A 27,137-nucleotide genomic window follows, 5' to 3' on the forward strand; every position below is an offset into this window, starting at 1 on the left:
TTTCACCAACAAGAAGCCACAACGTTTATTCCTTGATAGAAATTGTACAAAGGTTAAATCTAGCTGTGATCGACTCTGCTTTGAAACACCAAAAAGGTTCCTCCCTTCCCACGGCTACATCGTCAACTCCTGCAGAAGGGGAGAGAAGGGGAGAGAGGGATCAGAGGCTGCCCCACGTGGGGCAGGGGGATTCCTGTGAAGGGGGCAGACAGTTCTGAGCTCTCTTGATTTGATATGGGGCAGTTAGCAGCCTGGCACCTCCCCCCACTGGCTCTCTGCCTGGCCACAAAGCCCAGAGGGGGCTGGGATGCCTGGAGCCGTCCTGTTTGCCCCATCCCTGCCAGGTGGTGAGGATGGAGAATGAGGAATGCCCGAGCAGGGCAGTGCCAGGCTGGCCCTACCGAGCAGAGGTGGGAAGGAGGCATGGGCTCTCAGAGGCATGGCCCACAGGGCTCCTGGCACCACTGTCCATGGCTGTATGTCCCGGGGGAAACCCGCTCCCTGCTGCTCTTCACTGCCCCACAATTGGTGCCTGGCCACAGGGACACTCACCATGATGGCATTTACGATGTCGTTGCTGTTGTTCTTGAGGGCGCGCACTGCCTTCGCCCGGGACACGTTGGCCTGCGACATGACGAGCTCAATGTCCTTCACCTCCACGCCAGTCTCGTCCACCTGAGCAGAGAGAAGCAGGGTTGGCTTGGGGGGCATCAGGCTGACACGGGGTTGGCCCCATGAAGACAGCATCGCTCAACCCAGGGTAGGGGCAGGGAGGGGGAATGGCACCCAAACAGGAGTAAGAGCCCCAGTTCTCAGCATGCTCTGCTAGACGCAAGGGCCAGCTGTGGGCACACACCTCCTCCTCCTCGCTCTCCTCCTGCACTGTGGGCGTCTGTGTGTTCTCCTGGATGTTTGACACGGCTTCTCCTTGCACCTTGAACTTCTCAGCGGCTGCCAGCTGTGCTTGCTGGGACAGATCCTCGATCTGGGGGAAGAGGCCGTGGTGCAGTGAAGCTGTTGGGGGGGCTCTGCGGGCATCCCCAGAGCCCGGCCACCACCCCGAGACAAGGTGCCAAGGAACACTCCTGCCTTGCCCACACCCACGGAAGAAAAGTCCCCGCCACTGCCACCACAACCCAGACATAGGTCAGTGAGAGACAGATGGCCCAGACCGCCCCCGCACCTTGGCCTCCCCGAAGACAATGTAAGTGTCTGACGCGGGGCTCTTGTACACGTCTGGCTTTGTGATGACGAAGAGGATGTTCTTAGATTTCCGGATGGTGACCCTGGTTACTCCTGTGACCTGGCGAAGGCCCAGCTTGGACATTGCCTAGAGAGCGAAGGGAGCAGGGAAGTATCGGGCTGGGGCTCATCGTGTCCCAAAGGGCTGGCACAGCCTCAGCACTGGACTGCTATAGAACCACGGTCAGAGATGGGGGGGTGAAGAGGGAAAGTAGAGGCCAGGTTTGGGCCTCCGTTTTACCATGGGACCCTGGGCTGACTCAGTGTGCTCTAGCTTCTCCCACAGACAGGGAAACTCAGAGCTGTGGGGGGTCACGAGCGCCCTTGAGTCAGGCTGAGGCAGGGCTGAGGCTGGGCCTGACTTCCTGCTGCCAGGCTCTCCCAGGCTGCCTGTAGGGGGACCGCACAGCTTGGACCACGTCAGCTCCTCCTCATACCTTCCGTGCCTTCTTTTCGCTCCGGCTCTGTTTTGCTTTGCTGACGGGTTCTTCATCTATTTCGGCGGCTGCTGCAAGCTGCAGGAACACAGGCAAGAGGACCATCAGACAGCAGTGGGGGTAGGCCAGTTGCTCCCATTGCTGGAGAGCTGCCCATGAAGCCCAGGGCTTATATCATGCCATCCACATCTTTCCCAGGTTTGCGCCCATCCCCAGTGCGGTAGGACCCTCCTCCCGTCTGGTGGGACCCTCACCTGTGCCTGCTGTGTTGTGGCCTGTGTGGAGTCCTGCTCCTCGAGCTCTGGGACGGATTCGTCGCTGTCGGACTCTGTGCCAGACCCTGGGGAGAGAAAATGGGTGTCAGGTTTCCCAGCACGGAGCGAGGGGCAGGCAGGCCCAGACAGAACAGCCAGACCTGCTCAGGCTGGGCCCCCACCGTGGTGCTGTGAATGTTGGATCTGTGGTGCTGGGTGCCCAGTTTGTTCTCCAGGCCCAGTGGATTACAAAGGCTGTGCCTTTCTCAGGACCCAGCTCGAGCCCTGACAACACAGTGCCATGTGCCAGACGCCAGCGTGAAGGTGGCTCCGGTCCCACCAGGGAGTAGGCCAGCGTAGCTCATGGGAACCAGATCCGATTCTCTTGGAGCCCGGCCTCTTGCTGGCTCCATTGGTGAGGTCAAACCCCCTTCGGGCAAGATGGCTCTGGGTCCTGTAAGCCAGTAGCTGTGCCAGGCCCTGAAGTCCCAGGACTCAGGCTCTGCCAGGGGTGAAGCTGGCACAAATCTCCCTGTGAGCAAGGCAGCAGCTTGGTGGCCCTGTGCTGGCACCACCATAGTCTAGATACAGCCACAAACAGGTAGACTGGCATGTGCCCTCAGCCTGCAGGGCACGCTCGAGTGGCAGCTGCAACCCCCCACCCCCCCGAAAGGCAGGGAAGTGGATGGATGTGGCTGACACAGAGGGAAGCCAAAGCAGTGAGCACCTGCCTCATGGGCAGCTCCAGTGTCTGCATCCTACCCTGACCTCTGAAGGCCTTGGAGTGACCCTGCAGCCCCAGATGCAGAGGCAGGTGGGCTAGGGAGGGATGGGTTAGACACGCAGCAGACGCTGGCAAAGCAGCTGCCTGGGGCTCAAACCGGGTGACTGGGAAACAGAGCTGAACTCCCCCGCCCCCCAAGCTGTGTGCATGTGTGTGGGAGCCCTGTTAGTGACACGCAACACCATGCAGCACCCGCAGCCTGCCTGCCCACCCTGGCCCAGGCAGGCTGTGGGGATACCACCCTCTAGACTACCAAGCCGGGTTGTGGGTTAGTGCACAGCGGGTGGCTGGGGACACTCCATGCGCACAGCACACCCAGGCAACAAATACCCTTGTCATTCTTCAGCACAGGCGGCTTGGCCAGAGCCGGGGCCGCAGGAGGAGGAGCGGGGACATCGGCCGGGGCTGCGGCCGCTCTGGGAGAGGAGAGGTCCACCAGGACGGGCTGCAGGGGCGGCTCGTCAGCGGGCCCCTCCGGGGGGATCAGGGGCGGCAGCTCGTTGTCCTCAATGGCAGGAGCAGGGGCAGGGGCAGGAGGTGGGGCTTTGGGAGTGGGAGCAGCTGAGGCTGGAGGAGCAGACAGCTTGGCAGGGATGGGGGCAGGTGACAGCTTCTTCTCAGGGGCAGGAGGCTGCGCTGCAGCACTCGCTGGGGTAACAGGAAAAGCAGGGAGGGCTACAGAGGCCGGACACGGGGCAGCTTGTGTTTTGGGGGGCTGGACAGGAGCCAGGCTGTCACCTGAGGCAGAGCTGGGGGTGGCAGACTCTGCTAATGCCTCTGGGACAGGAGCAGGAGCCCCAGCAGGAGAAAAAGGGCTCAGAGAGGCAGCAGGTAGAGTGGGGGTGACCAGAACTGGGGCCAGAGGGGCCCCAGGAGAAAGAGATGGGGCTGGGGCAGCTGGAGGAGGAATAGATGCCCTGGGAGAAGCTGTAAGGGTAGGAGAGAGAGAGAACAGGGGAGAGCCTGGAGCCTCAGAGGGAGCTGGGGGTGCAGGGCTAAGGAGGACCGGAGCCCCCAGCCCAGGGGAAGCAGGCGGAAGGAGGGGGGGCAGGAGAGACTCAGGAGTGGGGGACTTGGGAGGGGCAGCACATGGCAGAGAAGTGGCTGCCAAAGGTGTTCTGGGGGCAGAGGTGGGAACCTGAGGGGTCCCAGGGGCAGGGAGTGGAACCCCCACTACTGAGGTTATAGGGATAGGTGCAGGGGCAGAGCTGGGGGTTGGCACCATGGGTGATGTCACCGGGGCCACAGCTGGGGCTCCCAAGGGAGCAGGAGAGGTCATGGGGGCAGGGGCAGGAGCTGGCAGAGAGGGGGGAGCAGCTGTGGCTGGTGTCCCAGGCTGTGGTCCAGGGGCTGTCAGGGAAGCGGGAGGGGAGGGGGTTGCAGGGGCCAGGACTGGACCTGGTGGCAAAGCAGGGCCTGCTGCTGGTGTCGTGGGGGGAGACAAGGGACCTGGGGCAGCTGCCAGAGAGGCAGGACTCTGAGACAGAGCGGCAGCAGCCGGGATCCTGGGGGCAGGGCCTACCAGAGCAGCTGCAGTGACAGGAGCGGTGACAGGAGCCAGTGGAGGAGCAGGCAATGGCCCAGCTGTTGTCACAGGGGTGCCCAGGGGGACAGCAGAGGAGCTGGGGATAAGAGGACAAATGGGAGAGGCTGGAGTGGGGGAAGCCAGGGAGGTGGCAGCAGACTGACAGCCTGGAGCTGCAGAAGCAGCTAGGGCCCCAGGGACCTGGGCTGGGGCAGAGGGGCTGGCCATTGCCATGCCAGCTGCTGGAGCTGGGAGCTTCATGGGACATGATAATTCAGGTGTCACCATAGCTGGGACCACAGGAGGGGAGAGGGGAGGGGCAGGAGAGGCCAGAGCCGGGGCCACAGGCTGAGAGCCTGGAGCTGCAGAAGCAGCTGGGGCCCCAGGGACCTGGGCTGGGGCAGAGGGGCTGGCCATTGCCACGGCCATGCCAGCCACTGGAGCTGCGAGCTTCATGGGACATGATAATTCAGGTGCCACCATAGCTGGGACCACAGGAGGGGAGAGGGGAGGGGCAGGAGAGGCCAGAACCGGGGCCACAGGCTGAGAGCCTGGAGCTGCAGAAGCAGCTGGGGCCCCAGGGACCTGGGCTGGGGCAGAGGGGCTGGCCATTGCCACAGCCATGCCAGCCGCTGGAGCTGCGAGCTTCATGGGACATGATAATTCAGGTGCCACCATAGCTGGGACCACAGAAGGGGAGAGGGGAGGGGCAGGAGAGGCCAGAGCCGGGGCCACAGGCTGAGAGCCTGGAGCTGCAGAAGCAGCTGGGGCCCCAGGGACCTGGGCTGGGGCAGAGGGGCTGGCCATTGCCACAGCCATGCCAGCCGCTGGAGCTGCGAGCTTCATGGGACATGATAATTCAGGTGCCACCATAGCTGGGACCACAGAAGGGGAGAGGGGAGGGGCAGGAGAGGCCAGAGCCGGGGCCACAGGCTGAGAGCCTGGAGATGCAGAAGCAGCTGGGGCCCCAAGGACCTGGGCTGGGGCAGAGGGGCTGGCCACTGCCATGGCCATGCCAGCTGCTGGAACTGGGAGCTTCATGGGACATGATAATTCAGGTGCCACCATAGCTGGGACCACAGGAGGGGAAAGGGGGGGGGCAGGAGAGGCCGGAGCTGTGGCCATGGGGAGGGGATGGGAGGCAGGAGGGGCCGGTGCCGAGGCCACAGGGCAGGGAGGGGCAGCAGGAGGGGCTGGAGCTGTGGCCATGGGGAAGGGAGGGGAGACAGGAGGGGCCAGAGGTGGGACCATGGGGCAGGAAGGGGAGGCAGGAGAGGCCAGAGTCAAGGCCATAGGGGAGGAAGGAGCGAGAGCTGGGGCCACGGGGCAGGGAGAGGCCAGAGCTGTGGCTACAGGGCAGGGAGAGGGGGCAGGAGGAGGCAGAGCTGGGGTCACGGGGCAGGGTGGGTTGGGCTGCCCTGGTTCCAGGGCCAGGCTAGCAGGGGCACTGGGAGGGCCCAGTGGGGCAGGGGCAGAGTCAGGAGGGGCAGCGCATGATGGAGATGGAGGTGGGGCCAGCGCCGGGGGAGGAGCAGACGTGGGAGCTGGAGAGACGGGAGGAGCAGCTGGAGTGGAAAGAAGACAAGTCAGCGCGGTCAGGAAAAACGGGGAAAAAAGGCGAGAGCTACCAGCACACCCAGGTCACCGATGGCCCCCCCGCCGCTGAGGGAGACAGGACCGAGACGGGCACCAGGGAAAGCGCCTCCGTGACCCATCGCAGCATCTGAGTGCCAGGACATCAGGATGCCCATGAGCTGCTGCAGCCCATGCCCTGCCAAGGCTAGGTCCATGTGACAGGGTGCTGCAGGCCACAGAGGCCCCAAGCCCTGGCATGCTGCAGGCTACCCTGACCCTCCAGGGCTGGGCCCAGGCCAGTTCCAAGGACTGCACTTGTGCTAACAGGGCCCAGTCCTTGCAGCTTGGTGCCACCCTCAGGCACATGCCAAGCTGCTGAGGTGGCTTAGCTGGGCTGAGCGGGGGCGGCCACACGCCCAGGCTTGCAAGCAGCAGTGCTAGGGACCAGGATGACGCCCAAGACCAGGGAGGAAACGTCAGCAGGTCACACAGCACCGCGCCTCACCCTCTGAACAGCTACTGCTAGTGCCACGACCCCCCGCACCGTGCCGCGCAGGTGAGGAAGAGGAGTTGTGGGTGTGGTGCCCGCTGGAGGCTTGGGCGCTGAGGGACAGTGGTTACCCAGGTAAGGCGGCGCAGCTCCCCAGCCAGCACAGGGCCCTCGGGACCAGTTGCCAGCTCATCCAACACCCCCAGAGACGACCTCCTGGCTCCTGCCATCGCTTTGGACCTACCTGAAAGCTCTGGAGCAGCCTCAGCCGGGGACCCTTCGCCTGCCACCTCAGGTCTCTTGGTGGCAGCTGCTTTGGTCTCCTCAGCTGCCAGCGTTGCTCCCACAAGAGCCCCACGCGCCTCCCCAGGGGCAGAGGGGGCAGTTACTGCAATAGCATCAGCCGTTGAGTTCGCCCCCCTAGTCCTGGAGCGGCGGCAGACCCGCAGAGTCCCCTCAGAGACCGTCGGGCCCCAGAGAGGGATGGGGCTCTGCCACTTTCCCCTATGGTCTCCGAGTTGGACCCACACGGCCACCGCACAGGATCCCCCATCGCCAGCCATGCACTAAGTTCTCCCAAAGCCTGGAGCGGGGTGGGAAGGGAAGCTTGGTCAGTCATGCAGGGTCCCTGAGCCTCAGGGCAGAGGCAGCCAACAAGGCCAGACTATTGCTAACTGGATCCAGCAGCCAAGGCACCTTCAAGAGTCAAGCGAGAGAGTGAAGAAGCTGGACAGGAGTGGGTTTGGGCACAGCCCCCAGCCCACACACAGCAAACGCAAGCAGGAGTTGGAGCTGCCCCGGGGCCCTCCTGCCAGCACCCTCAGCACTGTGGGGCCTGGCCCGGGCAGGCCGTGCGGGGACACCACAGCCAGACGGTGTCACCAGGCATCGTGTGTCCCTGTCCTACGCAAAGCCAACCCCACCAGGGATGCCATCGCCTTGATCAGGGGCAGCTCCCAGAGCCCCAGCTGCCCCTCGTGGTTTTACAGCAATGCCCCTTGGCTGCAAAGAGGCCTGGCGTCGCAGGCAACAGGGAACACTGCACAGGAAGGGACCTGTGGCGCTGCCTCTCCCACCCGCCGAGGCACCAGGAGGGCGAGCCGGGAAAGAGAAAAGCATCTTGGATCCCCCTGCAGGAGCCTGGCGCGCCAGCCACACACGGACGCGAATGGGAGAGCAGACCCCCTTTACCACGGGCAGGACATGCCGCTGGGGCCCGGCAACTGCAGCAACGCCCGGGACCACGGGGAGAGGAGACCCAGCGAGGTGATGGCAGAGGGACGGCACCCGCGCCCCAGCGTGTCACCCGGGACCACGGCAGGCGGGGCCCCACGGTCACAGTCTGTGCACGCGACGCCACCGCCTGGTGCCGCCGAGACCCCGTGCGCTCGTCCCCGTGGGCAGGGCAGGGCGCGGCGCACTGCTCGCCCTCCCCGGCCTGGACGCACCGCTGCCCAGACCAGCCCGAGCCCGGCCCCCTTCACTGAGCTCACCTGTCTCGGCCTGCGGCTGCGGCAGCTCCTGCTCTGTGGCGGGGACGGTTTCTGTGGCTTCACCTGGCATTTCTGGCCGCGGGAAGAGAAGGGAGAGGAGAGGGGCCGTCAGCCGCGGGCCCGGGAAGTCCATTCCCGCCGGGAGGGGCAGACGGGCAAAGCCAGCGAGCGGCCCGGGAGGCGGTGTTGGGGCAGCGGGCCCGGCCCCCGCCCGGAGCGGCTGCTTGTGCCCGCCCCGCCCGCCGGCCCCCGCTCCCCAGACCCGCGCGGCCCGGCCCGGCGGGGTCCCCCCGGCCGCCCCCCGCTACCCCCGGCCCGCCCTGGCGCGGATGGCGGCGGATGGAAGCGGCGGGACTCACCGTGCGCGGAGCGGGGCCCAAGATGGCGGCGGAAAGAGAGCGAGACACTGGCGGAGGAGCGACTTCCGGGAGAGGGAGGACTTCCGGGGCAGGGGGCAGTGTCCCGCAGCGCCCTCGTCCTTCCGCGCGGGGCGCTGCAGCTGCGGCTGTTCCGTGCCGCCCCCCACCGGGCTCTGGCCAAGGGGGCTGCTCCCCAGGGCCAGGGCGACCCCGAGCTACCCTCTGCCGAGGCACACCTGCCCCTGGTCCCTTGCTGAGAGCAAGGGTCGGGATGGGTCAGAGCTGTCCCCTGCCCCTTGCTGGAAGCAGAGGCCAGAGCCAAGGGCTGCAGCCGGGGGTTGTCTCCCCCTCCTTTCGAGGACCCAGGGGTGTAGGTTGCTCCGCCCCAGCCCGGGGCCTTGTCTGCCCCATTCGCATTCAGGCCCGAGTCCCCCGTGCAGATAACAGAGGTGCGAACGCTGTGGGGTGCCACCTTAGAGAAACCTGCAGGGGGGAATTGCCCCAAAGGGAGGCCAGAGCTATGCCCACACCTTGCACCCCAACACAGGTGCCAGGCAGTACGTCCCCCCTCCCCCCACACTTGTCCTCACCAAGACGGCCCACTGCCACCTGCTGAGAAAACCCCTGCAGGGAAATAGAGCCTGCGGCCAAAACAGCCGGGGGTGAGAGCAGCTTACCCCACACTCTCCCCCCGGGCGCTGAGCTCCTCTCGCGCACATCCTCCTTCCCAGGACGCAGGGGATGGCGTCCCCTCCGTCCCAGACGCATCCTGTTGATCTCGGCCCACCGGACGCACACTCACAGCAGCTTTCACTGAACCTTTTAATGGCTTTTGCATACAAAAAGTACAAAAGGAGGAAGCCTGGGATGAAGCGCCGGGCTGCTGCCTGCCTCACGCTCTGAGGGGGTGGGAGAGAGCGGAGACCACGGCACAGGCTCCAGCGAGGAAGAAGAGTAGAGCTGGGAGACCAGAGAAGCCATCCAAAAAGTGGCTAAGGCCTGAGCAGGCGCTGGTCAGTGATGATGACCATGCCCGAGTCTCTGAGGAAGGCACAGAAGATGGGAGAGGTCGGGGCAGGGAACATCAGAAGTCTCCTTGCAGGTCTGCAGGGAAGAGAAGGGGGTTGCAGCAGCAGCAGCAGCAGCAAGGACAGGCTGAGCCCCCCCCCACGCCTCCTTCACTGCTCAGACCCTGCGTAGCTGCCAAAGCCCCCTGCCCTGTGGGATCTCTTGCCCCCTGCCGGGTCCTGGGGAAGGGAGAGGTAGAGGCACCCCTGCCCAGCCTGGTTCTGTCTCTCACCACTCCTCCGAAGCAGCTCGCCCCTGCGAGCCCTCTCCATGTCCTCCACAAAGCGCTCGAAGACCCGTACGTAGGGCGCCAGGCTGGTCCTCTTGTAGTCTGAGGGATGAGACGTTTGGGGTGCTGTGTGAAGATGCCTCACCACGCACCTGCCCCATGGCCATGCCACCAGGAGGTAGCCAAGATGCCCAACCCAGGCTGCCTTTCTGGGCTGACTTCTGGCACAGCCCAGCCAGGCTCCGACCCTCACGGCCGGGGCAGAAATCTCCACGGCGCCAATGCCAAGTGTCACAGTGCTGACCCCAGGCTCTGGGGACGGTGCAGCTGGGCTAAGGGACACAACCTGTCCTGGGGAGCTCGGTCAGAGCCAATGGGATTGGCTGGGAGAGAAAACTGAGGCACGAGGATGCAACTCAGGGGCTCACAAATTGCTCACCCCGGACACGGCGCTTGGGCTCAGGATCCTCCTCATTCTCCTTGTCCCTGTCCTCGTCAGCATCGTTGGCCTCATCCAGCTCACGGCAGAGAGAGCTAGAGGAGAAGAAGAGTAAGACTCCCTACCCCCAACCTGGTACAAGGTACTCCAGAGAGTAGGAGGGGACTGACCAGAAGCCCCTAAGGCCACTCTGCTGCTGGGGTGGCCCGCTCGGGGCTGGGCAGAGCAGCCTAGAGGGGCTAGTGACCCACAGCTACCTGATGGTGGGGACGGCGAAGGGGTCGAACTGGTCCAGCCGCTGAACATCGATAGGGACTGAAATGCGACCTGCCGGGGGCAAAGTCCACATCATGTCCAGGCTCACCAGGGTCCACTCCCTGCCCTGGGGGTCCCTTCCCCTGGGCTGTACCTGTCTTGGGGTGGACACTGAAGGGGCTCTTGAGCAGGTGGTTGAGGCCCTTGCTGACGTTGCCGTCCAGGCGTGGGAAACAGAACTGCAGCATGATTTCCTTCTCTGCGTAGGATGGCAGCTTCTTCGAGCTGCTTGAGGACTGCTGTGGGGGCGGGGAAACAAGGACAGTTGAATTCCCCCTGCACCCAGCAGTGGCCTGCCCCCCTCAACAGCCTCCCAGTGCCCCCTGCCCCCCAGCTTCTCACCCTGGACTTCTCGACGAGGGCTTTTAGCCGGGCCCAGCGCTGCACCGAGTCACGCTTCCGGGGAAAATCCTGCTGCAGCTGCTCGCGCAGGGGTGGGCACCAGCTAAGGACTGACAACATTGCATGGACCCCCCACCCCCTCAACCATGCGTGGAAGCACGGAGGTCTGCACCGAAGCACTAGATGGACACAGATGTAGAGCCTGTAATGCAGCATGTGTCAACACGTGAGCATGTGCACACAAGCACGGGCACAAGCTCTCCCCTGCATGCTTCTCTGGCCCTAAACATGCAAGCCCCCACCGCTGCCAGCCCCTTCCCCAGGCAAAGTGAAAGGCAGCTGGAGCTGGGCAGAAGGATATGCTCTGGGACGAGGGCCAGCACCTTGTCCCAGCTCTCACGGCTGCCCAGGATGTCCTGCCCCAGCAGTGCATACTCCTCAAAGCGCTCCTCCACCAGGCGCAGCGACTTGCTGGGGAGAAGCAGACGGGATGGTGGGGTTGGCTCCCTGGAGGCCATGCCTGCGGCCCTCCGCTCCCAGGACGCTGGGACCCTCCCCTGGCCAAGTCTGTGCCTACTTTGGGACTGCGGGGACATTTCCAGCTGTGGGGGGTACCAATAGGGGTCCCTTGGGGGCACCCCCACCCTGGTTGAGGGGAGGCCATAAGGGAGCTACTGCCCTCCAGAGAGGAACGGGTCTCTTTGGATCCCTGCTGCCTTGTTCCCAACAAGCTTGTCTACTACGCCTGGTCCCCGGGGGTGGAGCGGCACCCAGGTCAGGCAGGAGGGAGCTGCCAGCACAGGGCAGAGTGGTCCTGGCACTGGGGTGAATCAGGCCCACGACTAGGGCCTGTCAAGGGGCTTCATGGGGGGGCACTAACCTGATGAAGGGGTGCACAGGGTCAGAGAGATTCACCTTCTTGACAGTGTCAGCCCCACCCTGGGCGGGGAGCAAGAGGAGATGGTCAGGATGGAGCAAATCTGCCCCAGGCCCGGGTGCCAGGCGACAGCTCCCAGCACCTGGCCTGCCTGGAGCAGCTGCAATGGGGGACTGGGGTCAGATGCAGCCCCCAGGAGACCCCCTGCCGCACCTTGACCAGGCTGAGGTAGTCGACGATGGAGGAGCGCAGCGAGGAGGACCACTTGCGCACAGTGTCGTCGCACACCCAGCAGTGCACGCCGCGCCGGCCCGAGTACACCCAGAGGCGGTGCTGCACCCCCAGGTCCTCTGTGGGGCACAAGGTGTGGGGTCAGGCAGGGCCTGCTGGGGGGGAGGAGCACCCCCCAGTCTGACCATTGCCCCTCACTCCCGGACTCCCAACCTGCAGCCCTTGCCCCCCTCCCGGACAGCCCTTCTGGTGCCCCTAACTCCAGACCCGCAGCCCCCAGTCCTGCAGTAAGCAAGGCTGGGCCCAGGACAGCGGTGCTGAGAGCCCCAACTGGGCAACTGGGTTCCTGCAGCCGCCACAACTACCCTGATACAACCAGGAACCACGGTGCTGCACCCCCCGGACCCTGACGGATGGGTACTTGCCCACAAGTGCTCGGTCGAGGACGCGGATGGCGATGGTCATGAGGGTCCAGCACTTGGAGCAGATCTCGGCCGAGCTGCAGGGAGGGAGGCCATGGGGATGGCACTGGCTTTGGACACACCAGTGCTGACCCACCCCCACGGCCTCCAGGCCCCGGCGAGTACCTGCAGCACCCGCGGACGTCATCGTAGTCGGTCATGTCGATGTCGAACACCAGCTCCTTCTCCTGGGCCTGGAAGGCCCCCGAGCGCAGTGCGTTGTGCTGACTCGGCTGGGCCGGGAGCGACAGGTCAGCGCCGGGGGCCGCCGCTCCGCACCCCGCACGTCCCCCACGGAGCCGTCTGGCTTCTGGGGGCAGATGTAGCCCCCGCCCGGCTGCCTTGGAGCTGAACGCCTGCCCCGTGACCCCTGCTGCAACCCAGGCCTCCGACTCCGGGTTCTCCGCCGGGCGCCGACACGGGGAGAGACCGCGACGCCCGGGCTCTGCCAGCGCAGACGGGGCCAGGGCAGCGCGCCATGCCAGCTCAGGCAGCCCCGTGCCCCAACTCACCCGGTGCGAGTACACCGCCCCGATGTCCACCTTGTAGGGGCAGGTTTTCTGCAGCTCCTTCTCCAGGTCCTGCGGGTGCTCGAAGCTCTGGTACCGCACGTAGATGTCGTCGCGCAGCGTGAACGAGAACTCGCGGCGGGCGAAGTAGTTCTTCTCCACTGCGGGGGGAGCCGCCGGCTCGGTGCCCGGGTCCCCGGCCCCGCTCTCCCGCCCCGGCCCGGCCCGCAGCCCCGCACTCACCGCCTCCGTAGCCGAGCCAGCGGCCGTAGGGCCCGTGCGGGAAGAGGCGGCGATAGTAGAGCGGCAGCAGCTCGGGCAGGGCGCTCGGCTCGAACCCCGCCATGGCCCCGGCGGCGGCGCGCGCGAAACCGGCCCCGGCCCGGGCGGCTGGGAGCTGTAGTCCGGGCCCGGCCCCACGTGCAGCGCCGAGCCCCGCCCCGCCCCGCCCCGCCCCCGCGCAGCGCCGGGCACCGCCCTGATCCCGGCCCCACGTGCAGCGCCGAGCACCGCTCCGCCCCCGCGCAGCGCCGGGCACCGCCCTGATCCCGGCCCCACGTGCAGCGTGGGGCAGGGCCGCGGGACCGACCCCAGGAGCTGCTGCCCTCCAGCCCCCATGAATCCCTGGCCCCGAGGCCGCGGGTAGAGCCGGCCCTAGGCAGGACCTGCTGACCTCCAGGGCGATTAATGATCACCCAGGGCAGTGCCGTGACCCCGCCACCAGCCAAGCAGCCCTCAGGACAGTGTCCCCGCCACCAGATGAGTGGCTTTGTGGAAAAGCGTTGGAGCCGGAGCCAAGTGGCACAGGGGGCAGGTGGGGGAGCATGGGGGGTTTGCATCCAGGCCGTACCTGGGGTGGTCTCGCACAGGCATCAACCACCCCTGCCCTGGGCAGCTCCAGGCTGGAGGCAGCTAGGGCAGGTAAGTGGGGGGGGGGTGGGGAGGCCCCAGTTCTGTCTGGTTTCCCCCAGACATCCCAGCGTCAGGGGTGACCCCAAAGGGAAAAGCAGGAGTGATCTTGAGCCCAAAGCTGGCGTGACCAGAACTAGGATCATCCAGGGGATGGGCACGGGAAGGGGCAGGGATCCCCGGGGCAAGCCGAGATACAGATTACCAGCGGTGAGCTGCCCTGTGTTACTGCCAAGGGGCACACTTGTACCCTGGGGTAAAGGTGGGTGCCAGGTCCCCATGCCCCATGCCTGCTCCAGAGCTTGCAGCTGGTCTCTTGGCCATGAGCGAGGCTGGGGAAGGAAGGGAATAACAATATTTTCCTCCATAGTGGGTAAAAGTCCAGTGCTGAATTGCAACTGCCTGACTGGGCCAGCTCCTCCCAGGCTGACAGGCACCCAGCTATTGATGACTTGCGAGGAGCTGCTGGAAACCTCCCCAGAGGTGGTCGCATTTGGACACAGCTCTGACCTCAGGTGGCTGTTCCCCCACGCCTGTGAAGATGTGGCTGTACCTGGTGGCCCTGCTGGCGCTGTACCTCCTGTGCCGATGGTACCGGGAGCGGCAGACGGTCGGGAACCTCCCGGACAAACATGTCTTCATCACGGGCTGCGACTCCGGCTTCGGGCACCTGCTGGCCAAGCAGCTGGACGGGCGGGGGCTGCGGGTGCTGGCGGCGTGTCTGACGGAGCAGGGGGCCGAGCGGCTGCGGCAGGCGACGTCGGGGAGGCTGCAGACGGTGATCCTGGATGTCACTCGCTCCGACAGCATTGCCGCGGCCACTGCCTGGGTGAAGGGGCAGGTGGGGGACCGAGGTGAGGCTGCTGTATCCCTGGCACGATGCATCCCGAGTCCGGGGTGGGTGACACTGGGGTGCAGGGAGAAAATCCTCTGTGTTTCCTCCTGCCTTTTCCGGGGCAGCTCTGAGCTCCAACAGGAGGGGCTCTGTGGGGGCAACGGGGAAAGGAGCTGCCGGCAGAAGGGAGCGAGGACTCCTGGGTGCTGTGTCCCACTTTGGAGGGGAGCGATGGGGGGTCTGGACTCTGGCGTGGAGCCACATCATAGGGCGAAAGCGCTACATTGAGGGCAGAGGAGGGTCTCAGAGGGTCTGTTCAGCAGTAAGCCCAGGGCCAGGATGTTGGCGGCACTGGGATTCGTGCCCGAGTGGGGGAGTCTCCCGTCCCATCTCTGCCCAGGCTCACTCCCTGCCCTCACCCCGCAGGGCTCTGGGGCCTGGTGAACAATGCCGGGGTGGTGCTGCCAGTGGCCCCCAACGAGTGGCTGAGCAAGGCTGACTTCGTCAGGGTGCTGGACGTGAACCTGGTGGGGCTGATCGAGGTGACGCTGAGCCTGCTGCCCCTGGTGCGCAGAGCCCGGGGCCGCGTTGTCAACGTGGCCAGCATCCTGGGCAGACTGGCCTTCTGTGGTGGTGGCTACTGCCCTTCCAAGTACGGTGTGGAGGCCTTCTCCGACTCACTCAGGTAATGCGGGGCCACGGGCTGCCCCTCGGGCCACGGCGTGGGACGGGAGGCATTTGTGGGGCTGTGGCGAGGCGTGACGGCTGCCTCTGTCCCAGGCACGAGCTCTGGTCCTTCGGGGTGAAGGTGGCAATGGTGGAGCCGGGCTACTTCCACACGCCCATGACACACATTGAGAACAACCTGGGCTGCCTGAAGCAGGCATGGCAGTGTGCCTCGCCGGAGGTCCGGGAGAGCTACGGGCAGCAGTACTTCGAGACCCGTGAGCACTGTTCTGTCCTCTTCGGGGCGAGGGGAGTCAGCGGGGAGGGGGTGCTTCCAGAGGCAATAGAGGGGCCAGCACATTGTCTGTGGTCTGCTCCCTGCTGTCTCCACCGCCCTGCAGCCAGGGCCTCTTCTCCTGAAGCAGCGAGCACCCCTTAAAGGAACCATGTGTGCATGGCAGGATCCAAACAGCCCCCTTTGCCGGCTACATACAACACGCCAGATCATGCTACGTCATGCCTCCCCGAGGCTGCATGGGCCGGTTCGCAGTGAGCACTGCTGGAGGGCTCACCCTCATTTAGCAGGATGCAGCTCTTCCCAGGAGCCCTGCGGCAGTGACCTGGGGGAAGCCATAGCAGAACACGGCTGGGTGTGAGTGTTGCGTGCTGAGTGCCCCTGCAGCGTGTCTGTGTACATGTGGGTGGGAGAGAAGTGACTGCATGTTGCCAGCCTGCTCAGACCCTGGCCACAGGCTGTCTGCAGACTCGGGCACGTGCCTGCCCATGCCCAAGGCTCTGCCCCGGGCTGACCCCCCACCCTGGCTCTGCTCAGTCTACAGGCTGTCCCAGGAGAAGCTGCAGAAGGGGTGCAGCTCCAACCTACCCCTGGTCACCGACTGCGTGGAGCACGCGCTGACCGCCCAGCACCCCCGCACCCGCTACTCCGGCGGCTGGGACGCCCAGTTCTTCTTCATCCCCCTCTCCTACATGCCCACGGCTGTGGCCGACCTGGTGCTGACCTGGTCTTGCCCAAACCAGCCCAGGCTGCATAATAGGAGGTAGGGGGAGTCTGAGAGGTGGGTGGCATCGGAGCTGTGTCCCCCACTTAGCAGAGCTAAGCCCCTCACTCCCTACAGCCAGGGACCGGGTTCCTCGGCTTAATGCTTCTGACCAAACCCTGCAGACACTTGTGGGGAGGGGGTAACAAGTGATTAACAAGCAGTTAGTGTGCAAAGAAAACCCGGAGGAGTTCCCAGGGGCACTGCAGGACGCTTGCTAGCCATGCTGAGACAGGCAGAGCAGCTGAGTATGGGGGACTTACTGCACTGGGGTAGGTGGGACTCTGTCGCTCCGGGGCTGGGCAGGGCCCTGGTGCTCGGGCTCAGGTAGCAGCTCTGGTTCCCCTGGGCTTGTTCTGCAACAGGGAGAAAGGGAGAGCTCAGGGCAGCTCCTGAAACGGGGACCCGCACGGTGGCTTCTAGGAGCTGCCTGGGGAATAAACACAGCCAAGCAGTGGGGAGCTTGTGCAATGCTGGGGACCCCAGTGATGTCCAAGGTCATGCAGAACCAGCCCAGCCCGTTCGTGGCCCAAAAGGCCCCAGCTCCAGGGGACCGATTCTCCCCGCAGCCTCTGCAACAAAGCTGCAGCAGTGGTGTGAGTGGGCACGTTGGACAGGGGCTGTGTCTTCCCCCGAGGGGCTGCGGCATGGGACGTATGAGCTCTGCGCCAGGCTGCAGCCTGGTCTGCCCCCCGCTGCCCTGCATCTGTACCAAGCTACGCTGTGTTTCCTGGGGCTCCCTCTGCCACCTGCCTGCTGGCGCCCACCTGCTCTCGCTCCTAGACTGTAAGCTCAGTGGGGCAGGGCATATCTCCCGGTCCCGTTTGCCTGGCGCCACAGCATCCCGCTCACAGCAGCGCCCACAATAAAGGAACTGCCCCACTGAATCCAGTCTGCCTGCCAGGCCAAGAGGGCAAGGACTCCTTCCCCCGAGGAAGCCTGATTTTCCGTGTTCCCTGAAGAGCAGCAAACGCCAGGGTCACATCTCACGGTCTGGTAATACAGAGGCTAACGCAGGTCATGCGTGAGCTCCTAACTGATGTGTGTGGGGAATGGTAGGGATACGGGGTTGTTACTGTCTGCAGCACAAGCCCCACTTGGATCTCTCCTTGATACCAGGCTAGGCCGTATTGCCCTTGCTGGCTGGGACACTGTTCTCCCTCCCATAGAAAGCCCCATGCACAAGGCTGCAACCTCATTAATAAGTGGCCACTGGAGCTGGGAGTGATGAAGGAGTCCGGGGCAGTTAATTATTGCCCTGTTGTTAGGGAGGGTGCCCCGACCCCAGCACAGAGGAGAGGGGATGACTGAGCTGCGGCTCTGCCACTGGGGACTTTCTCCACGTTCCCGGCACATGAATGACTCCAAAGCTGCCCCTGCCACAGGTGCACAGGTGCCCAGGGGAGTTGGGATCCTGGGGCAGTATGAGCCCTAGAGCTCAGGCTCTCGGGGAGCTGGGAACAAGCCCAGGGGCAGCCTGGGGAACGGCGGAGATGTCCGTCCAGTCCCTTTTGCTCCCCGCAGCCTTCAGGGAGCAACCTGGAATCAGGTGTTTGTTTGTTCAGGCCCGGCCAGAAACACAGACTCTTGTTATCATTGCCCGTTGCCCCCAGATCCCGGCTGACCTCGGCCCCACTCCTGACGGGGGGAGGTGCTCGGTTTTCACCAATTGGCGAGGCTGAGCCCTACGGTCCAACCAGCCAGGACCTGACGTGACCCACCCGGCCTCCCAGCTGCACAAGGCTCCATGGACTGGTAGGATTCCTCATCGTGTTTGTCTGAAGGGCAGCTGAACGGGAGCCGCGACTGGGTGCTGGTCAGTGCCTTGAGCAGTCAGTGCCCCATGGGGATGGGGACAGAGCTGGGGCCATCTGGAGGACTGTGGACACATGGGACATCCAAGACACTGCACCCGTCACCAGCTACACTGGCCTCTCTAGGGGAGAGATTAGCACCCCCCAGCCTGCCTGGGCTGCTACTGCCCTGTCAGTGCAAAAATGGGGTCCGACACCCCCTTTGTGATCTGTGTGTGCGTGCATACACACATGTGCATGTGCATGTTGCCCATGCAACCAAGGGACAAAGCAGGCTCCACAGGGGCCCTGCATCACAGGCCAGGTCTGGGTCTCTAACGAGGGTGCAGCCGGGCCTGCCTTGCTGGCACTGGTGCTTGGCCAGCTTCGCTCGGCCCAGGAGCAGGTGTCAGGTGTGCTTCTGCTCAGCTCCCCCTGGGCACCAGGGTAGTGAGCTTCACACTACCAAAGGCCTGAGGAGCCCACGGGCACGTGCGGGTGCCCAGCTCCATGCTGGGTGGGTTCCTGCCCAGACACAGACACGCCTGCTCTGGCCACGTCTGCAGGCTGCTCGCTTGCAGCACACGGGGAGCGTCACTGGAGGGACTGGGCTCTGCCTTGTGGGTACAAGAAGGAGTTTTTGCTGACAGCAGCCAGGAGTCAGAAGTGGCTCCTGCTTCAAGTGACTTTGTTCCCCAACAGAAGGTGCCCGTGAGGGTGTGGCTGGTGGTCCTCTTGGCACTGTATGTCCCGTGCAGGTGGCACTGGGAGCAGCTGATGGTCAGGAACCTGCCAGACAAACACGTCTTCATCATGGGCTGCGACACCCTGAGCCGGGCCGTGGGGGAGGTCCGGGACCAGTCCCTGCTGCCGTGATGGTGCAAGGGCTGAGCTCTGGTGGAGGGTCGCAGAAGGTAGCAGGTCATACCTTGGAGCACAGAACCCAGCTTTTCAAGAGGGGGCTGTGGGGAGGTAGTCGTGGGGGTCCTTGTCACTCACTGCTGGCAGGAGAAGGTGTTGGAAAGAGCCTGGCAGGTTGTACGCTGGTATTGGTCTTGTGTGCAGGCAGAAGCCTCTTCTGGGTCTTGCTCAATTATTCACCTTCCAGGGACATGCAGAAGCCGGTGCGGGGTTGTAGCCACGAGGGTTAGACAGGCGCTGTTCTGGGTGTAATGAACAGATAAAACCAACGGGTGAAAGACCCGAGCCCGGTGACTATAGGGGACACCTGCGTTTTCTCTGGACGACACGGTGCAAGGACTTAAAGCGCTGGCCCCTTCCCAACACAGGGGGTACAAGGCCCAAATCCCAGGCACTCGGTGGGGAAGGCCACATTGTTTTTGGATGGTTTGGTGCTGGCAGGCTGGGAGACGGGGTGTCTAGATGCTTGACCTCAGGGGTGCAGGACAGCAGGGTCCTTTGGACCTTCAGGGCGCGGGGGATGGGGACAGGAGGGGAGCTGAGCCCAGGCCGCACAGAGCAATTCCTTCCCGTCCCCCGCAGCCAGGGACACGCACAAAAAGTGGGGATGTCACTTGACTACAAGTCACTGCAGGTAATAAAAGCCTGGGTCAGGATGCTGTGATGGGCAAGTTTGTTTTTACCCTGAAATAAAATAGTTTTCTGTAGTATACTGTTAAGTTAACAATAATTTAAATTATTAAATAGTATTAGCTTTGTAGCTAAACACAAGGCATGACCTGTGGCCAAGCAGTGTTGCTGACCACAAGACAGAATAATAGCTAAGCCAGCCATTTTCTTATGTCAAGTGCCTTAACCATTTTGTTAGAAAAAAGCAGAAATTAAGTCTGTGTACTGGGTACCAGCTGCAGCTAGGAGTAAAATAAGATAAGGGGGGGGCCCAGAGGGAAGAAGATGGTACAGCAGAGTACAGGAAAACAGATTGAAATGTGTAAGATAACTCTAACTTTTTTCCTCTGGAAAAGTACTGAGATTTACAGACCATGTAAGAAGATGATTACCATAAGTATTGCATATTCAATAACCTTGTAGTTTTCTTTGTTAGAAAATGTATAAAAGACAGCCCCACCCTTAAGTCAAGGCCATTTTACCTCTTTGCTGTTTTATGGTCTTTACTCGAGTAAATAAACTGCAGTTACCCCTTCACCCGTGTTGTCTGGTCTCTAAGCCTGCTAGACAACGAACACCAGGGAGTTTTCTCCCACGACAATGCCAGGTGCTGGTATTAGGAGCAGCATAGCTAAGGGGAGGCAAGCAGGGTGAGAGAAAGGAGGCCCTTGAGGTGTCTGTGCCTGGCGGGGGGCTTCCGCCCTGGCTAGGGCAGCTGTTGGAGCCTCCAGCAACCTCTCAGGCCCTTCCTGTAGCCACCGCTTCCCTTGCTGTGGGACTGCTCACTGTACTCAGTGCCAGGCAGCAAGGGGTAGACGCAGCATGCGGGGCATGAGGTTGCCCAGCTCTATTCTGGCAGAGGGGACCCTGGCCCAGGGAGCAAAGTCTAGCGGTTACGTCTCGGTCCCCCAGCCAGGCAGAGCCTGATCCTCCGAGCATGTAACCCCATGGCAAGGGTCGGGCACGATGGCGCTTTGTGCCCTACATCCCTACGATCTGTGACCTTGAGCCCATTGCTGGGTCTGGCGGAGCACAAGTCGGGCAACACGGCGGAGATGGCAGCAGGGACTTGGAGCACAACCGGCTCCCGGTTCCATTGCAGACAGAAGCTTTGAACCTTGAACTCACCCTCACTCCTGCCAGCTCCACCCTCCGCGACCTTCGTCCCAGCACAGCCGAGGGCAGTCGTTAGCCCCTTGCCGCTCAGTGGGTCACAGAGCAGGACAGCCGGACAGGACAGATATCTGCGCCGTGTGAGGACCTTGAGTGCAGGTAGGATTCCCTGCCGCGGTTGTCTGGGAGTGCCTGAAGAGGAGCCCTGGCTGGGTCCCGGTGGGTGCCTTGAAATGGGGACAGAGCAGGGGCTACGGGCACAGGGACATCCAAGGCATGGTGCCACTCACCACCTGCTCCTGCCTCCCTGAGGGTGAGGTCAGCCCTTGCCAGCCTCTCCAGGCTGCTGCCCCCCCACCCCGCCAGGGCAAAGAGGGGGTTCCAACACCCCCTGTGCAATCCATGCACGTGTGCATGCCTGTGTGTGCATGTTGCTCGCCCATTTAGCCAAGGGTTAAAGCAGACTTCACATCGCAGAGCAAACACAGCCTCCCTAGAAGCACTGAATTACGGGCTGGGTCTGGTTCTCTCTGTGCGTTCTCAGTGCAAGCTCAGCTGGGCCCCGGGGGCTTTCTCTTGGTGGTGGCACATGGCCAGCTTTGTTCTGCCCAGGGGCACGGAGAAGTGCGGCTCCGCTCAGTCCCCCGCCAGGCACCAGGGCTCTGGCTCTTGGGCTTCATGTGACCCAAGCCCTGAAGAGTCCATGGGCGCGTGGGTCCCCAGCTCTGTGCCGGGTAGTTTCCAGCTGGCGTTGGCGGCTTGGATGCGGTAAAACACAGAGAGCAGCATGTCAGAGACCTTGAATTTCAGTCCCCCAAAATGGCAGGAACCTGATTTGCCAAATGCCAAACGGGCCCTGCCCAAACAGCCTCTCTGTCCACAAAGAACTGCTGGGGAAGGGGTCGTCTTGTTCTAGGTTAGAAGATGTATCTGTTCATAGGATGACCCTGGGCTGAAAGTGTTACAAGCACCTGCTTGTGGCATGCCGTTCGACACCTCCTGTGACTCACCCAAGAGCTGGCTGCATCTTGGTTGAGGTTTTGCATCTCCCAGAAGCCTGGAAATGGGGAGATCAGTCACAGAGGGGGGAAAAATCAACCAAAAATGAGTATTTCTTGGTGTGTAGCCAGAAGCCACTGCAAGGATGTGGCTGTACCTGGTGGCCCTGCTGGTGCTGTACCTCCTGTGCCGATGGTACCGGGAGCGGCAGACGGTCAGTAACCTCCCGGACAAACACGTCTTCATCACGGGCTGCGACTCCGGCTTCGGGCACCTGCTGGCCAAGCAGCTGGACGGGCGGGGGCTGCGGGTGCTGGCGGCGTGTCTGACGGAGCAGGGGGCCGAGCGGCTGCAGCAGGAGACATCGGGGAGGCTGCAGACGGTGATCCTGGACGTGACCAAATCTGACAGCATTGCCGCAGCTGCTGCTTGGGTGAAGGGGCAGGTGGGGGACCGAGGTGAGGTGTGGCGCTGCCCTCTGCTCCATCCGGGGGGCTGGTTCTGGGCTGGTCCCCATCTAGCTGTGGCCTGCAGCAGCTCCATGGCCCTGGCAGACATGGGCAGCAGAGCTGGTGGGGATGGTCACATGCCCCCTTGCCTGCATCCCCGTGCCCTCCTAGCCCCCTGGGTCTCTGTGTCCGGAGGAAGCACTGACACGTCCCATGGGATGTGGGTTGGTTTAGGGAAACCTTCTGTTGACTCCTCCCAAAGCACCATTAGAGCAGGAGCGTTTGCTGGACCCCATAGAGAGTGCGAAGGTGAGAGCCAAGCACTGCTCTTAAACCTGGGACCGGGCTGGAGGGACGAGCCAGCCTGGCGCTCTCACGCTCTCCCCTCCACAGGGCTCTGGGGCCTGGTGAACAACGCCGGCATCGGGGACCCTGCAGGCCCCAACGAATTTCTGAGCAAGGCCGACTTCACCAGGGTGCTGGATGTGAACCTGGTGGGGCTGATCGAGGTGACGCTGAGCCTGCTGCCCCTGGTGCGCAGAGCCCAGGGCCGCGTCGTCAATGTGGCCAGCGCAGCGGGCCGACTGTCCCTAATTGGAGGCGGTTACTGCCCTTCCAAGTACGGCGTGGAGGCCTTCTCCGACAGCCTGAGGTACATGGCCTGCATCCCCCATGGCCTGTGTCCTCTCCTGGGCCCACCAGCTGATGCCCCTCAAGTGGCTCACAAGGACGCACCCAGCCCCGCAGCCTCCAGGAAGCTGGGTGCTGGGGCCGTGTCTCAGCCCAAGGCCGTGCTTTCACCCGTGTTCACCCTGCCGGTTCCATTCCAGGCGCGAGCTCCGTGATTTCAGAGTCAAGGTCTCCATCATCGAGCCGGGCGGCTTCCGAACACCCCTTATAGATGTGCAGCGTGTCCAAAAGAGCCTGGAGCAGGTGTGGAGCTGTGCCTCTGCCAACGTCAAGGAGGCCTATGGGCAGCAGTACTTTGACCGCCGTGAGTCCACGGGGCAGGTGCCTGGTGCCAGGGTGGGACGGGGATGGGGTAGAGGCTGGGACACTATGGGGGACAACTCATCGATCTGTAGAGGTGTGGGGTGGGAAAGGACCTCTGCATCTAGTCCAACCACCTGCCTGAAGCAGGATGAGCCCTGCCCAAGCCACCCGACAAACCCATTGTTCAACTTCTTAGCAAAACTACCGTCGCCCCTGACACAGTCCCAGGCTTCACACCTGGCCTGGCCACAGGGAAAGCAGGGGACTGTGGCCACCAACATCCTGCCAATGCAAAGGTTGTTAATAGACGCTCAAGAGATCCCAGGTGGAGGCTAAACCCCCTGCTACAGAGGAAAGCAAAGCCCCCAGTCCATACCAATCTGACCAGGAGCTAAAATTCCTTCCTGACCCCAGTGCCGCATCGGTTTAACCCTGAGTGGAAGGGCAAGACCCTCTAGCCAGGACCCTCCGGGGTGAGTCATGGCAGGGGAACTTGCCCAGTCCCGTCCTCACCCCCAACCTGGGCTGCAGCCAGCACCGAGTGCCTTTGGGGTGGGGGGAGAGTGTTAAAAATGCCCTGGGACATGGAGCAGAAGCAGGGGAAGAATTCTCTCCCAGCCCCATGCAGCAGCCAGCAAAGCCCAGAAGCCTCCATAGCAAAATACAGGCATCGCTTCGCCTAAATCCTCCCTGCCCAGCAGCTGCCCAGCTTCTCCTTGAACACCTCCGGCGATGGAGAGTCCCCTGCTGTCCCTACCATCTATCCCATGGCCTCCCTGCTCTGACTGTGAGGAAGTTTTTCCTTCCTAAACCTGCCTCATTACAGCTTCAAGACATGGGGGGTTGGGGAGGTGAGAGTAGGGCTCAGCCTGGGGGGATGAATTTCTGGCAGAGATCCCAGCCCCGCAGCGCAGAGCCCAGTCATGGCTTTGGCAGCACTGGGCTGCAGCATCCGGGACCTGGGAACTATCTCCCTGCCAAGGCCTAGCACGCAAGCAGCGTCTGGGCAGCGCAGGACACTGCAGGCAGATGTGGCAGCCCCGTGCCCTGCAGCCGAGCTTGTCTGCAAACCTGCTCAGCTGTGGGCACAGGTGTGGGGAGACCCCAAGCAAGGGCTGTCCCTGCTGGGGACCAGTCAGCCCCCCAGGGCTGCAGAGTGGGGACGACGCAGCCGTGTGCATGGCGTCACCCTGCTCTGCCGGGACCAGAACCTCCCCAGGCTCTGGAGAGCTGGTGGGGGAGGAGGGTCCGGGGCCTGTCCTGGCCATTGCAATGGAGCCCAAATTGTCGCCAGGTCTCCCCTGGCCCTCGTGATACTAGTTCCTGTGCCCCAGCCTGCCTGGGCTCCTCACTGCCAGATTTCCCTCCATGCAGACTTTGAGAAGTTCAAGGAGCTCCTTTTCACGACCAGCCCCAAGCTCCACTTGGTCACCGACGCCATGGAGCACGCGCTGACGGCCCGGCACCCCCGCACCCGCTATTCCTGCGGCTGGGACGCCAAGCTCTTCTACCTCCCCGTCTCCTACCTGCCAACCTCGTGGACAGACTACCTGCTGGCCCGCAGTATGCCCAAGCCTGCCCAGGGCATCTAGGCAGCGACGTTGCCAGAGCTGGAGCCGTGCCGCCGAGATGCTCTATGTAGATCCCCAGCATCCCAGGGCCTGGCACGCGATGCTTAATGACTCTTTTCTAGCTTATATCTCACCACAGCGAGGGCTCAGCTCTGGAATGGAGTGAGCCCCAGATGGCAGCAGTCCACATTTCCAATCACGTAGCAGCCTACAAGCTTTCCAAGGGTGGTGAGTAGCGGTGGGGGGAGTGGTAGGTGTCCTCATCGTTCACTGTTGCACACCTTGGCTGGCAGGAGGTGTTGGAAGGAGCTGGGAGGTCCAGACATTGCGGGCTTCTTGTCTCCACATGGCAGCATCTTGTGGGCTTTGCTTAGTTATTAGTGGTCCAGCGGTATGCTGGAGAAGGGGGGGCCATTGGCAGGGCCAGAGCAGAAGCTGTTCTTGGTGTAATAAAGACGCGTTACCCACGCGGGGGACACTGCGTTTTCTCTGTTTAACACCATGGGAAGGCGAAAGGGGCCAGGCCCTTCGGTGCCCTGTCTCTGCATCCTGGGGGTGGGCGATGTGTGTCCTGCCCCTCTTGGCTCAGAGCTGCACGTGCCCCCACGCCCAGCGGGCGGGAACGTCAGGGCGCACACAGGGATCCCAGTAGGGTCTAGCACCTGTTCCCATCTCCGGTCGCTGCCTCAGCCCCAGGGAGGGCCAAACAGAGCAGTTCCCTTCAAAGCCATGCCAACAAGAGGCTGGGACACGCTTGGCTTAGGGCTCCCTGTAGCAGATCGCAGCCTAGGCTAGGGTGCAAAGACAGCAGGACATGGCAGCACCCACCTCCCCGAAAGGAGGCAGAGGCAGTTGCTGTGGGGAGGAGCCCTGGGACCTCTCTGTCTTCATCCCGTCTCTGGGCCTCGACACAGATCCCTGGGGCTGCGAGCACGAGAAAACAACACAGCACTTCCCAGTCTCCTCACAAGGATGCACCAGCTCTGCAACCTCCGGGAAGCTGGGTGCCTGGGGGGCTGTGGCGAGGCCCTGGCTCAGCCCAAGGCTGGGCTCCCGACCCCGCGTTCACCCTGCCAGTTCCAAAGCTCTGCAATGCCAGGGTCAAGGTCTCCATCCGCGCGCTGGGCACCTTCCAAACATCAGTGCAGAGGCCAAGCACATCTGGAAGGGCCAGGAGCAGGTATGAAGCTGTGCCATCACCCAGGTCAAGGAGGCCATTGGGCAGCAGTTCTTTGACCACTTTGAGTCTGAGGGGCAGGTCCCCAGTGCAGGGGTGTGAACGTGATGGCCTTGGGGCAGGAACCCTGTGGGGGGACCTATGCTGGGGCAGGACAGGGACCAGCTTGGGGAATGGATTTATGGAGACCGCTCCTGGCCATACCAATGGGAGCTGTGCCAGTGTCCCAGCCTGGGCTGGGCAACCTCTGCCCATGCAAAGTCCTGCAAAGTCCAGGGCTGTGTTCATGCTGCCACCATGTGCACGCAGGCTGCATGGGATGGTGCAGCCGACCGTGTGGCCTCAGCTCTGCCCTGCCCAAGCCTCAGCCCAGCCCAGGAGGCCCAGCTGCTGTCCTGCCATTGTGAAGGTGCCCAGACTGATCCAGGGCTCCCCTCTCCCTCATGCTTCCTGTTCTAGCCCAGCTGGGCTGCTCACTGCCAGACTGTCCTCTGCACAGACCACAGGAACAACCGCTACCCCTGCCTGGTCATCAATGCCACAGAGCATGCACTGACAGCTTAGCACCCTCGAACCTGCTACTCCTGCAGGTGGGATGCCAAGCTCTTCTAGCTCACGCTGAGCTTCGTGGCCTCGTGGGTAGACCTCGGGCTGCCCTGTGCTCAGCTGAGGCCTGCCCAGGGCAGCTTGGCAGCAAGTGAGCCATGAGCCATGTGGTGGTGGTGATGCCCTGGTTTGAATAGCAGTGTCTTAACAGGACCCGCTCTTCTGTAGCTGAAATCCAAGCACCGCTGGGGCTGCGCTCTGCAAGCGGGCTATGGGCAGCAGCAGCCCACACTTCTGAGCATGGGCGACTGGTGCCATCACCCAGGTCAAGGAGGCCATTGGGCAGCAGTTCTTTGACCACTGTGAGTCTGAGGGGCCGGTCCCCAGTGCAGGGGTGTGAACATGATCCCGTTCCCACATGCAGCACGGGGCAGGGGCGCGGGACCGACCCCAGGAGCTGCTGCCCTCCAGCCCGGGGCAGCTGTGCCCCCATGAATCCCTGGCTCCGAGGCCGCGGGTAGAACTGGCCTTAGGCAGGACCTGCTGACCTCCAGGGCGATTAATTATCACCCAGGGCAGTGCCGTGACCCCGCCACCAGCCAAGCAGCCCTCAGGACAGTGTCCCCGCCACCAGATGAGTGGCTTTGTGGAAAAGCGTTGGAGCCGGAGCCAAGTGGCACAGGGGGCAGGTGGAGGAGCATGGGGGGTTTGCATCCAGGCCGTACCTGGGGTGGCCTCGCACAGGCATCAACCACCCCTGCCCTGGGCAGCTCCAGGCTGGAGGCAGCTAGGGCAGGTAAGTGGGGGG

The 27,137-nt window shown here is 63.2% G+C and overlaps 3 protein-coding genes and 1 pseudogene across 7 annotated transcripts; 2 read left to right on the plus strand and 2 right to left on the minus strand.

Moving 5' to 3' along the window:
• On the minus strand, nucleotides 1-8,266 carry NACA (nascent polypeptide associated complex subunit alpha). Of its 4 annotated transcripts, XM_059719223.1 has the most exons (10): nucleotides 8,160-8,266; nucleotides 7,801-7,872; nucleotides 6,552-6,695; nucleotides 3,048-5,807; nucleotides 1,934-2,019; nucleotides 1,680-1,757; nucleotides 1,184-1,330; nucleotides 857-985; nucleotides 553-675; nucleotides 1-129 (listed from the first exon to the last, which is right to left on the minus strand). In XM_059719223.1, exons 2-10 carry the CDS (start codon nucleotides 7,868-7,870, stop codon nucleotides 115-117), a joined length of 3,552 nt encoding a protein of 1,183 aa, XP_059575206.1. In that variant the 5' UTR covers nucleotides 7,871-7,872; nucleotides 8,160-8,266; the 3' UTR covers nucleotides 1-114. The 4 variants fall into 4 exon arrangements, with proteins under 4 accessions (XP_059575206.1, XP_059575207.1, XP_019332999.2 ...); XM_059719224.1 differs by lacking the exon at nucleotides 6,552-6,695; XM_019477454.2 differs by lacking the exon at nucleotides 3,048-5,807 and having other exon boundaries at nucleotides 8,160-8,262.
• A 701-nt stretch (nucleotides 8,267-8,967) lies between these two features.
• PRIM1 (DNA primase subunit 1) lies at nucleotides 8,968-13,035 on the minus strand. The gene is made up of 13 exons (XM_019477463.2): nucleotides 12,874-13,035; nucleotides 12,634-12,791; nucleotides 12,248-12,354; nucleotides 12,086-12,159; nucleotides 11,643-11,779; nucleotides 11,433-11,491; nucleotides 10,914-11,023; nucleotides 10,553-10,644; nucleotides 10,305-10,449; nucleotides 10,153-10,222; nucleotides 9,896-9,990; nucleotides 9,460-9,558; nucleotides 8,968-9,263 (listed from the first exon to the last, which is right to left on the minus strand). Exons 1-13 carry the CDS (start codon nucleotides 12,974-12,976, stop codon nucleotides 9,244-9,246), a joined length of 1,269 nt encoding a protein of 422 aa, XP_019333008.1. The 5' UTR covers nucleotides 12,977-13,035; the 3' UTR covers nucleotides 8,968-9,243.
• A 28-nt stretch (nucleotides 13,036-13,063) lies between these two features.
• LOC132245915 (17-beta-hydroxysteroid dehydrogenase type 6-like) lies at nucleotides 13,064-20,018 on the plus strand (annotated as a pseudogene).
• A 77-nt stretch (nucleotides 20,019-20,095) lies between these two features.
• On the plus strand, nucleotides 20,096-25,075 carry LOC132245912 (retinol dehydrogenase 7-like). Of its 2 annotated transcripts, XM_059719319.1 has the most exons (6): nucleotides 20,096-20,753; nucleotides 21,721-22,051; nucleotides 22,277-22,351; nucleotides 22,436-22,694; nucleotides 22,873-23,036; nucleotides 24,410-25,075. In XM_059719319.1, exons 2-6 carry the CDS (start codon nucleotides 21,739-21,741, stop codon nucleotides 24,625-24,627), a joined length of 1,029 nt encoding a protein of 342 aa, XP_059575302.1. In that variant the 5' UTR covers nucleotides 20,096-20,753; nucleotides 21,721-21,738; the 3' UTR covers nucleotides 24,628-25,075. The 2 variants fall into 2 exon arrangements, with proteins under 2 accessions (XP_059575302.1, XP_059575303.1); XM_059719320.1 differs by lacking the exons at nucleotides 20,096-20,753; nucleotides 22,277-22,351 and having other exon boundaries at nucleotides 20,760-22,051.
• Nucleotides 25,076-27,137: the final 2,062 nt, after the last annotated feature.

This window comes from Alligator mississippiensis, chromosome 15 (genome assembly GCF_030867095.1).
Source record: "Alligator mississippiensis isolate rAllMis1 chromosome 15, rAllMis1, whole genome shotgun sequence".
NCBI classification, from domain to species: domain Eukaryota; kingdom Metazoa; phylum Chordata; order Crocodylia; family Alligatoridae; genus Alligator; species Alligator mississippiensis.

Excerpts from the sequence above, each read along its gene's own strand:
- NACA (XM_059719223.1), bottom strand. The coding sequence starts at position 7,870 with ATGCCAGGTGAAGCCACAGAAACCGTCCCCGCCACAGAGCAGGAGCTG. Across the intron at positions 986-1,183 it reads TTGTCTTCGGGGAGGCCAAG|ATCGAGGATCTGTCCCAGCA; the intron begins GTGCGGGGGCGG and ends CTCTTCCCCCAG. Across the intron at positions 676-856 it reads AGGAGAGCGAGGAGGAGGAG|GTGGACGAGACTGGCGTGGA; the intron begins GTGTGTGCCCAC and ends CTCTCTGCTCAG.
- PRIM1 (XM_019477463.2), bottom strand. The coding sequence starts at position 12,976 with ATGGCGGGGTTCGAGCCGAGCGCCCTGCCCGAGCTGCTGCCGCTCTAC. Across the intron at positions 12,792-12,873 it reads CTGGCTCGGCTACGGAGGCG|TGGAGAAGAACTACTTCGCC; the intron begins GTGAGTGCGGGG and ends CTCCCCCCGCAG. Across the intron at positions 9,991-10,152 it reads TTCGCCGTCCCCACCATCAG|CTCTCTCTGCCGTGAGCTGG; the intron begins GTAGCTGTGGGT and ends CTTCTCCTCTAG.
- LOC132245912 (XM_059719319.1), top strand. The coding sequence starts at position 21,739 with ATGTGGCTGTACCTGGTGGCCCTGCTGGTGCTGTACCTCCTGTGCCGA. Across the intron at positions 22,052-22,276 it reads GGGGCAGGTGGGGGACCGAG|GGAAACCTTCTGTTGACTCC; the intron begins GTGAGGTGTGGC and ends GGGTTGGTTTAG. Across the intron at positions 23,037-24,409 it reads GCAGCAGTACTTTGACCGCC|ACTTTGAGAAGTTCAAGGAG; the intron begins GTGAGTCCACGG and ends CCCTCCATGCAG.